The sequence below is a fragment of the Bufo bufo genome, chromosome 4 (genome assembly GCF_905171765.1).
Source record: "Bufo bufo chromosome 4, aBufBuf1.1, whole genome shotgun sequence".
In the NCBI taxonomy this organism is placed as follows: Eukaryota; Metazoa; Chordata; class Amphibia; order Anura; family Bufonidae; genus Bufo; species Bufo bufo.
In genome coordinates, this window is record NC_053392.1 from 257,179,027 (window position 1) to 257,194,308 (window position 15,282).

Sequence of the window (15,282 nt, forward strand, 5' to 3'; positions counted from 1 at the left end):
CCCAGCCGCCACTACTTCTCCAAGAGAGCCGTGCCTTCCCTGCACAAACAAGTGTCCGATAAAATCAAGTGTGCACTGCGCAACGCCATCTGTGGCAAGGTCCACCTAACCACAGATACGTGGACCAGTAAGCACGGCCAGGGACGCTATATCTCCCTAACTGCACACTGGGTAAATGTAGTGGCGGCTGGGCCCCAGGCAGAGAGCTGTTTGGCGCACGTCCTTCCGCCGCCAAGGATCGCAGGGCAATATTCTTTGCCTCCTTTCTCCTCCTCCTCCTACTCAGCTTCCTCCTCCTCTTCTTCCACCTGCTCATCCAGTCAGCCACACACCTTCACCACCAACTTCAGCACAGCACGGGGTAAACGTCAGCAGGCCATTCTGAAACTCATATGTTTGGGGGACAGGCCCCACACCGCACAGGAGTTGTGGCGGGGTATAGAACAACAGACCGACGAGTGGTTGCTGCCGGTGAGCCTCAAGCCCGGCCTGGTGGTGTGCGATAATGGGCCAAATCTCGTTGCAGCTCTGGGACTAGCCGGTTTGACGCACATCCCTTGCCTGGCGCATGTGCTGAATTTGGTGGTGCAGAAGTTCATTCGCAACTACCCCTACATGTCAGAGCTGCTGCATAAAGTGCGGGCCGTCTGTTCGCGCTTCCGGCGTTCACACCCTGCCGCTGCTCGCCTGTCTGCGCTACAGCGTAACTTCGGCCTTCCCGCTCACCGCCTCATATGCGACGTGTCCACCAGGTGGAACTCCACCTTGCATATGCTGGACAGACTGTGCGAGCTGCAGCACGCACGGGTCAGTCGCACTGTGGATCAGACCCACTTCACCACCAATGACTGGGCCTCCATGCGAGACCTGTGTGCCCTGTTGCGCTGTTTCGAGTACTCCACCAACATGGCCAGTGGCGATGACGCCGTTATCAGCGTTACAATACCACTTCTATAGCTCCTTGAGAAAACACTTAGGGCGATGATGGAAGAGGAGGTGGCCCAGGAGGAAGAGGAGGAAGAGGGGTCATTTTTAGCACTTTCAGGCCAGTCTCTTCAAAGTGACTCAGAGGGAGGTTTTTTGCAACACAAATGTGGCCAGACAGGGCCCACTACTGGGGGACGAGGAGGACGAGGATGAGGAGGAGGTGGAGGAGGATGAGGATGAAGCATGTTCACAGTGGGGTGGCACCCAAAGCAGCTCGGGCCCATCACTGGTGCGTGGCTGGGGGGAAACACAGGACGATGACGATACGCCTCCCACAGAGGACAGTTTGTCCTTACCTCTGGGCAGCCTGGCACACATGAGCGACTACATGCTGCAGTGCCTGCGCAACGACAGCAGAGTTGCCCACATTTTAACGTGTGCGGAATACTGGGTTGCCACCCTGCTGGATCCCCGGTACAAAGACAATGTGCCCACCTTACTTCCTACACTGGAGCGTGATAGGAAGATGCGCGAGTACAAGCGCACGTTGGTAGACGCGCTACTGAGAGCATTCCCAAATGTCACAGGGGAACCAGTGGAAGCCCAAGGCGAAGGCAGAGGAGGAGCAAGAGGTCGCCAACGCAGCTGTGTCACGGCCAGCTCCTCTGAGGGCAGGGTTAGCATGGCAGAGATGTGGAAAAGTTTTGTCACCACGCCACAGCTAACTGCACCACCACCTGATACGGAACATGTTAGCAGGAGGCAACATTTCACTAACATGGTGGAACAGTACCTGTGCACACCCCTCCACGTACTGACTGATGGTTCGGCCCCATTCAACTTCTGGGTCTCCAAATTGTCCACGTGGCCAGAGCTAGCCTTTTATGCCTTGGAGGTGCTGGCCTGCCCGGCGGCCAGCGTTTTGTCTGAACGTGTATTCAGCACGGCAGGGGGCGTCATTACAGACAAACGCAGCCGCCTGTCTACAGCCAATGTGGACAAGCTGACGTTCATAAAAATGAACCAGGCATGGATCCCACAGGACCTGTCCATCCCTTGTGCAGATTAGATATTAACTACCTCCCCTTAACAATATATTATTCTACTCCAGGGCACTTCCTCATTCAATACTATTTTTAATTTCATTTTACCATTATATTGCGGGGCAACCCAAAGTTGAATGAACCTCTCCTCTGTCTGGGTGCCGGGGCCTAAATGTGTGACAGTGGCCTGTTCCAGTGGTGGGTGACGTGAAGCCTGATTCTCTGCTATGACATGAAGACAGATTCTGCGCTGACATAAGGCCAGATTCTCTGTTACGGGACCTCTCTCCTCTGCCTGGGTGCCTGGGCCTAAATGTGTGACAGTGGCCTGTTCCAGTGGTGGGTGACATGAAGCCTGATTCTCTGCTATGACATGAAGACAGATTCTGCGCTGACATAAGGCCAGATTCTCTGTTACGGGACCGCTCTCCTCTGTCTGGGTGCCGGGGCCTAAATGTGTGACAGTGGCCTGTTCCAGTGGTGGGTGACGTGAAGCCTGATTCTCTGCTATGACATGAAGACAGATTCTGCGCTGACATAAGGCCAGATTCTCTGTTACGGGACCTCTCTCCTCTGCCTGGGTGCCTGGGCCTAAATGTGTGACAGTGGCCTGTTCCAGTGGTGGGTGACGTGAAGCCTGATTCTCTGCTATGACATGAAGACAGATTCTGCGCTGACATAAGGCCAGATTCTCTGTTACGGGACCTCTCTCCTCTGCCTGGGTGCCTGGGCCTAAATGTGTGACAGTGGCCTGTTCCAGTGGTCGGTGACGTGAAGCCTGATTCTCTGCTATGACATGAAGACAGATTCTGCGCTGACATAAGGCCAGATTCTCTGTTACGGGACCGCTCTCCTCTGTCTGGGTGCCGGGGCCTAAATGTGTGACAGTGGTCTGTTCCAGTGGTGGGTGACGTGAAGCCTGATTCTCTGCTATGACATGAATACAGATTCTGCGCTGACATAAGGCCAGATTCTCTGTTACGGGACCTCTCTCCTCTGCCTGGGTGCCTGGGCCTAAATGTGTGACAGTGGCCTGTTCCAGTGGTGGGTGACGTGAAGCCTGATTCTCTGCTATGACATGAAGACAGATTCTGCGCTGACATAAGGCCAGATTCTCTGTTACGGGACCGCTTCCCTCTGTCTGGGTGCCAGGGCCTAAATGTGTGACAGTGGCCTGTTCCAGTGGTGGGTGACGTGAAGCCTGATTCTCTGCTATGACATGAAGACAGATTCTGCGCTGACATAAGGCCAGATTCTCTGTTACGGGACCGCTTCCCTCTGTCTGGGTGCCTGGGCCTAAATGTGTGACAGTGGCCTGTTCCAGTGGTGGGTGACGTGAAGCCTAATTCTCTGCTATGACATGAAGACAGATTCTGCGCTGACATAAGGCCAGATTCTCTGTTACGGGACCGCTCTCCTCTGTCTGGGTGCCGGGGCCTAAATGTGTGACAGTGGCCTGTTCCAGTGGTGGGTGACGTGAAGCCTGATTCTCTGCTATGACATGAAGACAGATTCTGCGCTGACATAAGGCCAGATTCTCTGTTACGGGACCGCTCTCCTCTGTCTGGGTGCCGGGGCCTAAATGTGTGACAGTGGCCTGTTCCAGTGGTGGGTGACGTGAAGCCTGATTCTCTGCTATGACATGAAGACTGATTCTGTGCTGACATGAAGCCAGATTCTCTGCTATGGCATGAAGAGACTGATTCTGTGCTGACATGAAGCCAGATTCTTTGCTATGGCATGAAGAGACTGATTCTCTGCTGACGTGAAGCCAGATTCTCTGCTATGGGACCTCTGTCCAATTGATATTGGTTAATTTTTTTATTTTTATTTTTTATTTTAATTCATTTCCCTATCCACATTTGTTTGCAGGGGATTTACCTACATGTTGCTGCCTTTTGCAGCCCTCTAGCTCTTTCCTGGGCTGTTTTACAGCCTTTTTAGTGCCCAAAAGTTCGGGTCCCCATTGACTGCAATGGGGTTCGGGTTCGGGACGAAGTTCGGTTCGGGTTCGGATCCCGAACCCGAACATTTACGGGAAGTTCGGCCGATCTTCTCGAACCCGAACATCCAGGTGTTCGCTCAACTCTATCAATGACCATTATCCTGACATACACATGACGGGGGCCCTGACACAAAAATAGTACATAGGAAAAATGGAGATGTTGACTATTGCAGCCTACCAGGTGGCAGTTTCTGATTTCCAGTGTTGGAATCTATTTGGTAAACATCAGTATCCTTGATCTATTCTTCACCCATAACATAAAGGGACTGTCTGACAGATGTAAAAAAAAAGACCCAGAATGGTGTAAAGGAACAAAAATTAGACATACTCATTTTACAGATCCCACTCCCGTTCCAACTCTTCCGGGTCGTCCACCGGTTTCTACTTTCTGGTCTGTAGCGTTTGGCTATCCACCGTCCTTCATTTTGGCTGTCCATAACGTTTATTGTTGCGATATTATGCTCAATCCCCTATGGTTCGTTACTTGTAAGACAAAAAGTAATCAGTGACCTGCTGAGCATTCGTCTGGTGGTTCGGTAGAAACACAATGGCTACAATGTATGTTTCAACTGTACTGTTGATTGGATTACTTCTCAGGCTGAGGGGAGGGGCTGTAACCAGTTTGTGATTGAAGAATGTATCATTTTCTGTTGGTGTCTCCCTTGCATGGGAGAGTTGATAAAATCAGGGTATGTGGCATTAAACAGTGTCCTACTCCTGATACTGTGTGTCGTACATTTATTGGGAAGAGCGATGGGATATTCGTGAATGTTTTTTATTTTATTTACTATTGATGCTGTTCTTTCTGTGCTAACTACTTGATCCCGAAGTAACTCATGGAATATCGGCGGAGAAAGCGATGTCGCACTAGAGCTCCACTACATGGTCCATCTATAAAAACCTTGGACCTATTTAAATAAGATAAAGGTTAAAGAACCTCGTGACCTTGAGAGTTGAAGGACGAAAACCTCTGGGACTTGCAACTATGCAGAGAATTGGTGTCCCCTGACGCCCTGACCCAGTCTCACCTGATAAGGCTGCCTGCCACTACATCTATGTAGAGGTTAAATGGGTGATATAGAAATCCTGTGGCTATGCCATAATTGTTACAGATGATAAAACCTTTTTAATTTCTGAAGAACAAATGTAGCAACCTAACAGAAAACTTCACTTTAGGTAGATTACTATACAGTCTCACAAACAGATATTGTCACAGTTTTGGACTGCTAACAACTATGGTGACTGCGGTGGACAAAAGACGAAGGAGGAGGGGAGTGCAAACCTATACTTCCCCAGACCCCTGTCCCTGCCTACTTGCATGGTCATGCTAGTAGTGACCCTCACCTGGACAGCGGTCCCTATACTGAATACAAACAACACAGAACACAATAAAGGCATAGTCAAGTGATCCCAGTCAGAACGAGGAGAAGCAAACAAGACCAAAACACCAGAGGAAAAAGTGTAGCCAGAGAGAGGCTAAGTAATCTGAAGCCAGGGAGTCAATATTAAAAACAGTAGGATAAATGGAGAGTCAAAATGAGCCAGATCAAAGCCAGGAGAAGCAACTAGAACCAAAAATGTTAGAAGCCAAAACACCGTCTCGAGAAAAGCCAAATTTCTGAAAGCCAGAAGTCAAATATGTGGCCTGGAACCTGACAGCTGGGTGAGTGACTGTGAGCGCCAGACACTGCAGCTGATTACAGTATTCTGGTGGGCCCAAGCTTGGACACAACAATGAACCCCTAATACAACAGGGCCCTAAAATGTCAACTTGAGCTGACTGGATATACCATGTGCAGTCTGTACAGCAGGGAGAGGGGCCCACCACCATCTAATCAGGAAAATACAAATGCTTTACTAAAATCTGTTTCATTGCATGTAAAGTACTGTTAATTACTGCATTGTCATAGGTTTTATTGCTCCATATCAAGGGGACCACATACTTTTCTTGCATGGGGACCCTTTGAGTGTAAACCAGATATCCTATTAAGTGTTAATGTGTCCTGCATGTTCAATGATAAAAATCACTGTGGACTTTAACATGTCCTATATGTGGGCCCTCACACTCCTTTCCTCTAGTTGGCCCTAGGAACATTAGCTATTAAACACATTTATGTATGACCTAGGTTCTATGTCCTTATTTAACAATTGCCATTCTTTCCTCTAGTTCTAGAGACAGGCTGGTGCCATGTCTTCCAAGGTTGTTCCTTTTTATCAAAAGAGACACAAGCATTATGACCATTCTTACCGCAATCTTCAAAGCAGATATGTAGTTCAAGAATATTCAGCACAAAAGTAAGTGGTGTCTATCGAGATAGTATTAACAATTGTAAGTGATTGGCTTTCTGTCATCTTTTAATGAAATATAATTAAAATGAGAAAAATGGTATGGGTTACATGGGTTGTCGGATTTAAGGTGCTTTCATTTTTACCTCTTTAGTTAGAAATGTATCCAACTGCTTCCAAATTTCTTATCATCCTGACACAGGTGATAAATTCTATGGGTATATTCACATGCAGCAGATTTGTTGCACAGATTTCTGATCGTTTGTTTTGGTGGAAAGCACATGGATTTTGTCAAACCTGATTCGGAAGAATGGAGCCGATTTCATTTTGCACAAATTTCTGCGACAAATCTGCTGTGTGTCAGTATTCCTTAACACGCTGTGCACCAGAGCAAAGAGCACATGATCAGGTCTGGTTATCCGTCTCTGTTTCCATCTACCAAAGATCACAGTTTAGCATATAGGCATAAATGAGGTCGCAGCGTGACTCTCATGTTTGCTGCAACAGTGACACATGAATCACAAAGAATTCAGCAGTATTGGATTTTTTTTGAGATTATCATATTGTGGTGGCAGCAAACGTGACCGCGGAGGCATTGACTGACAGCAGTAATGTGCATATGTGCATGTAGATGGCACATCAAACTTTGGTGGAGTCAGCAGAGGCCAGAGGCGCAGCGCTGGAACCTGCAGGCTCCAAAATGGTGAGTAGTGTTATTTTTTTATTTTCATGCACAACCATTGCTAAAATATTTTCAATCTCATTGAAATTGTGCTAAAATAATTTTTGGGATTTTTATTTAAAATGTTGAACTGTTTGGTTTCTGTAGCCTGCATGTATTTAATATATAGCAAATCTGTAAGGAATACCGCAGATAGCAGCCCCGCCTGACTTCAACTACGTCGAACTCACGTGGCACGGTTTTGTCACTGGTTAGCAAGACGTGACGTTACGCCCCTCCCTGGGAGTACTTAAGGTCAGCTTGGCACAGTTTACACAGACACCTCCTGTGCATGCAGGCACAGGGAGGCACAGGGAGTGAGAGAGGGTGGTCCACGCTACCTCCGGCGGGACTCCACACTCACTCACAAACCTGACAAACTGAGAGGGCCTTTTCATTGCCTTAGTAAAACAGCGTAGACTGCCACCGGTTCCTTGTTTAATATAAGCCCGATCCGCTAGCGGGATTATATTGGGTCAGGAATCAACCCTAGGTAGCTTATAACTATGCCAAAACACAGACGTGGGGATTCGTGATCGAGATACCAGAACAGCGCAAGATTAAATTATATATTTAATTGCCTTAAGGGCGCAATAGACATAACACTATATACACACAGAAGATATAAATTGGTCAGATGTGAAAATACAGATGACATGGTACAAACAGGGTTAAACAGAGCAAAAGTTAGTTACCAGTCGAATGAGTAGTCCTTTGTTATGATGATGAGTTCTTGGTTGTTATAATCCTTAGCTGTAGTCACATTGGGGCAGTGATGTCTTCAGTTTACAGGTCTCCCCAAACACATTACAAGATGTGGCCCCTTTCAGAGAGATGCTGGCCTCTGGCCTGCATGGGCCTTTTCACCTATAGTTGGCCACTCCCCCCTGGGAGAATCTCATTTCCCCTTTGTCCGGTGAGGCAACTCAGACTCCAAAAACCCATTATGGATCATAGCTCCTCACCGGAAGATCACAGGGAGATGGTTCTGGCAGCACCGTATCCAGCTGGGTTCTGTTATTAGATTCCTACTGGGAGATATCTGTATCTGCCCTTCTTGGTCCCAGGATTGCAGATATGTAACAGGTATGTGATGGACGGGCAATTCATAATTCCTTATGAACCCCCGGTTCCGTGATGTCTGATGGTCTCCGGAAGTTGAGTTGCCCATGTGGCCGAGTGAGATGTGAACTGTAAACATATGGTCTGTTTTGAAGCCATGCTTCCTGTGGAGTCTGCTTCCTCTGCTAGCTGACAGCAAATGGCTGGAATTAGATCATGGCTGGAATTAGATTAATAACTCCACACATTCCTCACAAAATCTATTAGAGAGCTTGTCTGTAGTCTGATGGCTCAATCTCCAGGCCCTTGATCTCAATCTTCCTCGTCTTCTGAGCTAAGCTGATTTATGATAAAATCAGCTGATTTATGATAAAATCAGCTGATTTATGATAAAATCAGCTGATTTATGATAAAATCAGGAGAATAGAGAGAAAGACTGAGCCATTAGACAGCCAGTCTGATGGTTTTCTAGTTAACAGCATTCTGGAGCATCCTATGTAGTGGAAAACATGCAGGATGCAGAAATCAAGCAGCTCACTTTTACTAGTTTTAGCAACATGTTCCAGTAATATTCATTAGTGCAATGTATCTAATGATAAAGATATCTTAATAATCTTCTTATAGGTAATACTGTATACTATTTGAAGTGTATAAAAAATGATGGTGTATTGTATAGATTTAATTCAGTATATTTACCAGTGGTGATGTCACAGAGGTGCAATAGGTATGTGCAACATAATTTCCTCTCTCTGTCACTACAGAAGAAGCAGTTCAGCTTCTACTCAAAAAGTTTCTTCGATTTCCTCGGGTTCCAGAGTAAAATGTGTTTGTGGGGCTGATAGAGATGTTGAAGAATACTATGTCCCTACATTTAGAAAAAGGTACATGGTATTGTGTACCATGCATGAGTAGCTAGAGACAAGCTTAAAATGTGATAAATTAATGTTTTTTATAGTAAACTATCAATTAATATTTTATAATAATACTTAATAGCCATGTCAACTTCATCTTTCCGGTAACATAAGCATGTTAACATACTACAGCTATTGATTAAAAAAAATGGGCTGAGACTGCAACTACAGTTAATGGAAAAAAAGGTATCTCATTTAAATGAGCCAAACAAATGTTTGCAAATGTCTATACCATAGAAGTCTATGAGGATCTTAGGGTACTTTCACACTAGCGTTTTTCTTTTCCGGCGCTGAGTTCAGTCCTAGGGGCTCAAATCCGGAAAAGAACTGATCAGTTTTATCCCCATGCATTCTGAATGGAGAGTCCGTCCTTCAGGATGCATCAGGATGTCTTCAGTTCAGTCTTTTTGACTGATCAGGCTTTTCAGAAAAACGTAGCATGTTGTATTTTTACCTCCGGCCAAAATTCCTGAACACTTTGACTGAACGCCGTCTTTTTCCCATTGACTTGCATTAACGCCGGATCCGGAGCTGTTTGTTCAGTCAAACCGGATCCGGCTTTTGCATGTTAAACCCGAAAAATGTGAAAAAAAAGTTAAAGTCCATAAATGGAGGATCCGTTTTTTCCAATGCATTTTTTCATTGTGATCAAAATCCTGATCAGGATTCAAATGTAATCCGTTTTCACACATTTTTCCGGATCCGGCGGGCAGTTCCGGTGTCGGAATTGAACGGCGGATTAAAACAACGCTAGTGTGAAAGTAGCCTTACAGTATACATCTGGACTAGTATAGAACACAATGAGTAAGTAAGTTTCATACAAAGCAACATTTTTTATGGTCTCTATTTTTTTTTTTTATATAGGTATGCCATAAAAACAAATAAATCAAACAATAAATCACTGCTTTGGCATTGGGTTTGTAATCAGCGCACACCATGCTTCATCATGTATTTTCCAAATTGTTGAGTCCTCTTTAAAGAGTATTTGCCACTGTGACATTTTTGATTATAATCAATTATATAATATGTTGTGTTAGGCATACCAGATTCAGTTTTATAATGCCTCTTTAAAATGGCTAGAGCTTCAGTAGGAGCTTTCACCTATCACATTTATTGTTGCACTACAGTGTATGTGGAGTCACATATCAAGCCATTGATGAGTAACCATTTTTACTGTGACACACAAGTGAAATTTAACAGATCTTCGAAATAAGTCATTTAAGAAAGGTAACTTCAGAATATGCCATACCATTCTACAGGTTCACCCTGTCGGATCCGTCCTGCTGCTATCTCGCCGTGCCGCCGGACTGCCGCTCCGTCCCCAGTGCGCGGTAAGAGGCTGCCAGACTAAAAAGTCGGACATGCAGTACTTTTAGTCCGGCGTCCTCTCGCCGTGCACTGCCGTGCTGCGCCATAGCTCCGCCCCCCGTCCCCATTATAGTCAATGGGGGCGGAGCGGCAGTCCGGCGAAATAGCGGCAGGACGGGTGAACAGCCTGTCGGATCCGTCCTGCTGCTTGAGTCAAAGTAGCCTTATTCTTATACTTATTTTTCATCACTGTGCAAATCATCCATCTTATCATTTTTCTTTATGTTTGACTTCTTCCTTTTAAACTCACGGGAGCCATGTAAATTCAATTGAGAGCATTACAAACCAATCCAACTGATTGCAAACGTGATGTAGCTCACGTCATATGGTTCTGTACTTAAAGGCTTCATGCTTAAGAATACAAATGCAACATACTTTATTTTTTATGTGCTACTGAAAAATATCTGTTGCTAATGCATTAGCATATACTATGAATAATGCATTGTGGCTTCATGGTAGACTAATATTGTAACCTTACTGTTGCATGCTGTTGAGTTATAGTGTCCCAAGTTTTTATGCAGCCTTTGTCTCTGTTTATAATTTGTAAGGTGTATGCTTCAATAACTTAGATGAACTGTCCATATATATGTATATCTTACACGTTGTTGTCCACCCCTTTTATAATATCTGATTGGTGGGGGTACGACCACCCCGCACCATTGCCTATGAGCTGGTTTGGAGTAGCTCTGGCTCCAGAAATAAGTGCCATAACTATAACGCTTTGTCCATTGTGTAGTGAATGGAGTTGGCTACTGTAGTGCTGATTCCATTCACTTTAATAGGAGCAGCACTGTAATAGCTAGCTCCGTCCACTACACAATGGACAGCGCTGTGTAGCTCCAGAACTTCCAGCCAACCAGATACTGTATTTAAAAGGAGTGGAAAAGCCTTTATGGCTTGACATTTCTGGATCTTTGTCTTGGTGCTTTCATGAAATCCTGTCATCTTTTCCATTATTTTTATTTTAACACTATAAAGTCTAGTTTATGTAGCATTTGTGTTGTGTTCTGTGTTTGTTCACAGTGTTTCCTTCAAAGCATGGGCTGCAGAATTTAAAAAATAGTAATCCACTGAAGTCTTCTGTGAAATATTAGTATTTAAAAAAAAATAATCATTGCATGTTCCAAACAGTAGGACACAGGAGCTACGTACTGAACAACGCGCTGAGCAGCATGCTGAGCAACACGCTGTGCAACAAGTTGAGCACAGGTCTCAGCAGCAACATAGAGGCTATGACCGAAGTGTTCACTATTCCAGAGAGCTTGCCTTCTTACAAGAAGATGTTCGCATCGCACGGGCCTTGGCAAGGGAACAGCTCGATAAAGTGTCTATTCAAAGGATGGTAAGTCAGTCATTGTTTTCCTCCTATACACAATTTTAGAACTATGCCCTGATCATTTAGAGTTGCATGAGTATATGAACATAAGAGCATAGGGCAATGTTAATATCTTGCTTCATAAGATCAGAAACTGCAAGACAGCTCGGCACTTCTTGTATATGGAGAGCAGTCATGGCAATTGATCTTCTAAAACAAAGAATGCCTCCTTAGATTCATCATGATCCTTGCTGTCAGCTTACATAGCATATATTAGCTAAAATAGCCTAGATGCCTGAGAGGTTCCAGAGGACTCTCTATCACATAATAGGTTAACAGTAATAGGCCTCATGCACACGACCGCATTTTGTTTCCGTGTCCGTTCCGTTTTTTTGGCGGATAGGATGCGGACCCATTCAGTATGTCCGTTCCGTTGCTCCGCAAAAAAAATAGTGCATATCCTATTTTTTTCTAGTTTGCGGACAAGGATAGGCATTATTACAATGGATCCGCAAAAAAAAACGGATGCCATACGGAATGTCATTCGTTTTATTTGTGGATCCGCAATTTGCGGACCACGGTTGTGTGCATGTAGCCTTATAAGTGGAACATGGTAGGTGAAGGATCCTGTTATAAATTTTGCATTGGGGCCCAGTTACGCCTTTGCAGAAAGAATAATACCACAATAGTATGCTTGAGATAGTGGGAGCCTTCAAGTGGACCACTTATGTATAAGGGAATTGCATTTATGGTAAGAGTTATTACCCAAATACTTCTTTTAATGACCTGGATTTTATTAGGGAAATACAGGATCAGACACACCAGGAGACTTCTGACTGCTGACTTGCAGTGCTGGGGTTCAGGTGTAGGTTTCCACTGGGTATAAAGTTTCCAAAAACACACTCATAAATTAATCGGATTCATTGAAATTGACCCTAATGTGTGTGAGAGATAAGGAAAGGGAATCGTGAGGCCTGAGGGGCTGATGTGAGTGGTGACAATCTCTGTACAGTGCTACAGAATGTGTTGGAGCAATATAAACAACATAAAATAAATAAATCATGATGGTACAGTTGACTCCAAGTATCAAGGATTTGAATTCCCCTGTATCTTATTTCACACAACCAATGTTTATGTCTGTTTATGTCTGTTTTACAATTGATTTCTTCCGGATTGAATCCTAAGAGCTATTACATTTAGCGAAGCGTTCCCTTCCAGCAACCACCTACTCGCTAGCGGAGGAGACTGCTGCTATTACCTGTCATTTTATGATCTAAAAAGAGCAAAACATTCCTGGAATAAGCTGCATCTCCCATAGATCATATAGTCATTTGAGAACGTATCTGAAAATAGACACTATAAAAACTGTATATAAAAATTTTGCATCACCCTTAGACAATGCTGTGATGTCTTAAACCTTCTATGTGAGATCACTCCCTTCAATAAGCTCCTCACCTTCCAGTCCCAGAGTGCATCTTGTATATACAGTACCTAACTTTTTACTGACATGAAAAAGAAGGATTAAAGGGTCTGTCACCAACCTGACCGGTTTTAAACAGATCACATAGTTTAGTGGGACACAAAGACATGACACAGATGGTACCTTTGTTTCATTTTTCAGATCATCCAAATCACCCAAAAAGTAGCTTTTATGATATGCTAATGAGCCGTCACAAGTGCCCAGGGGCGGAGAGTTTGCTGAAAGGGCCCAAATTCCCCTGCCTCACTCGTGCCTAACTCCGTCCCTTAGTAAACGCTGGCCAGCCCTGTGGCTGTGTCACATCATATCTCCCTATAGGCCGTTCGCGCATCGCTGCTGGGCCCGGACATGTGCAGTGCTCTGCTCACTGTGGGCAGAGGCACAGAGATATGCAGTGCGCATGTGCCAGTTACTGGCGTGAAATAGGCGCATGCGCACTGCGCATGCCCGGGCCCAGCAGCGATGAGCGAACGACCTATAGGGAAATATGATGTCACACAGCCACAGGGCTGGCTGTAGTTTACTGAGGGGCGGAGTTAGGCACGAGTGAGGCAGGAAAACTTGGGTCCTTTCTGCAAACTCTCCGCCCCTGGGCACTTGTGACAGCTCATTAGCATATCCTAAAAACTACTTTTTGGGGGATCTGAAAAATTAAACAAAGGTACCATCTGTGTTATGTCTTTGTCTCCCACTGAACTATGTGATCTGTTTAAAACCGGTCAGGTTGGTGACTCCTTTTAAAGCTTGAGGGAGGAACCAGGGTTACCAGCAGTTACTTTACTAATGAGGAAGTGTATTAATATTTTAAATGGGTATACTGTAAAATATCTACTTCTATACAACTTAGGCTACTTTCACACTTGCGTTAGGAGCGGATCCGTCTGGTGTCTGCACAGACGGATCCGCTCCTATAATGCAAACGCTTGCATCCGTTCAGAACGGATCCGTTTGCATAACCATGAACAAAAAATGCAAACGGATAATGCATTGATAATGCAAACGGATCCGTTCAGACTTTACATTGAAAGTCAATGGGGGACGGATCCGTTTGAAAATTGAGCCATACTGTGTCATCTTCAAACGGATCCGTCCCCATTGACTTCCATTATAAGTCTGGACGGATCCGCTCGCCTCCGCACGGCCAGGCGGACACCCGAACGCTGCAAGCAGCGTTCAGGTGTCCGCTCACTGAGCGGAGCGGAGGCTGAGCGCTGGCAGGCGGATGCATTCTCAGTGGATCCGCCTCCATTGAGAATGCATCAGGGCTGGACGGCTGCGTTCGGGACCGCTCGTGAGCTCCTTCAAACGGAACTCACAAGCGGAGCCCCGAACGCTAGTGTGAAAGTAGCCTTAAAAACCCCTTTAAACACAGTCTGAACAGCTGCTTTAAGAATGGGTCAGTACCTAGTACAATAATATGAATAGCTACTTTTATAGGCTTTGAAAAAATAAAATAAATCAATAACCTAAAAATCCTCGAAAAAACTTTCAGGTCTCTTTCTAAAACAAACCCGTCACCTCTTCTGACATGTCTGTTTTAGTAACCACCTGCATTCCCCATGTAATACCAATTCTGAAGCATGTAACCGCATGTTGTGTGAATTTTCTGTTATTCCTGCTAGTAGTTTATAAAAGAGTTGCCAGCAGTGTATAATTAAGGACCAACTGGGTTGTACCAGTTGTGGGGTGTCCTTGCACAGTCTGACACTGGCAGCACTAATTGGATTGTGTCAGACTGTGCAGGGACACATCTCTACCGGATGGACCTTTATTACTGACTGCTGGGAATTCATTCATAACTTCTAGCAGGAATAATGAAGGAATGGCACATCATAGAGTCGTAAGAATAGAGGCTCCAGAATTGTTATTACATGGGGAATGCAAGTAGTTACTACAACATACATGTCAGGAGTGGCAATAGGTTCTCTTTAATATACTCATTGAGGGTTTGGTTAGGTACCCAAATTCAGTAATAGGAGACAGTTTTGTGAAGTGGAAACTCACAGGTCAAACCCGACACCAATGATGTTTTTATAATTTGACTGGTTGTCGACTTTTCACAGTATCAGAAAAATGTTTTAAATTAGATCACTTAGTGAATACATTAGGAAAGTTTCCAGGTATGTGCGGCATCCTGAAGTGATGATTGTGGCTGGAATTTATC

At 45.0% G+C, this 15,282-nt stretch overlaps 1 protein-coding gene across 6 annotated transcripts in view; it reads left to right on the top strand.

The window, feature by feature from the left end:
* MYOM2 (myomesin 2) overlaps window positions 1–15,282 on the top strand; it is a 446,804-nt gene that overhangs the window by 20,808 nt on the left and 410,714 nt on the right. For 4 of the 6 annotated variants that reach the window (XM_040428545.1, XM_040428541.1, XM_040428544.1 and 1 more), the window contains exons 2-4: window positions 6,143–6,270; window positions 8,806–8,925; window positions 11,455–11,665. In XM_040428545.1, coding sequence (XP_040284479.1) covers window positions 6,164–6,270; window positions 8,806–8,925; window positions 11,455–11,665 — 438 coding nt within the window. In that variant the 5' untranslated portion in view covers window positions 6,143–6,163. The remainder of the gene's footprint in view (window positions 1–6,142; window positions 6,271–8,805; window positions 8,926–11,454; window positions 11,666–15,282) is intronic. The other 2 variants (XM_040428543.1, XM_040428546.1) reach the window with 2 other exon arrangements.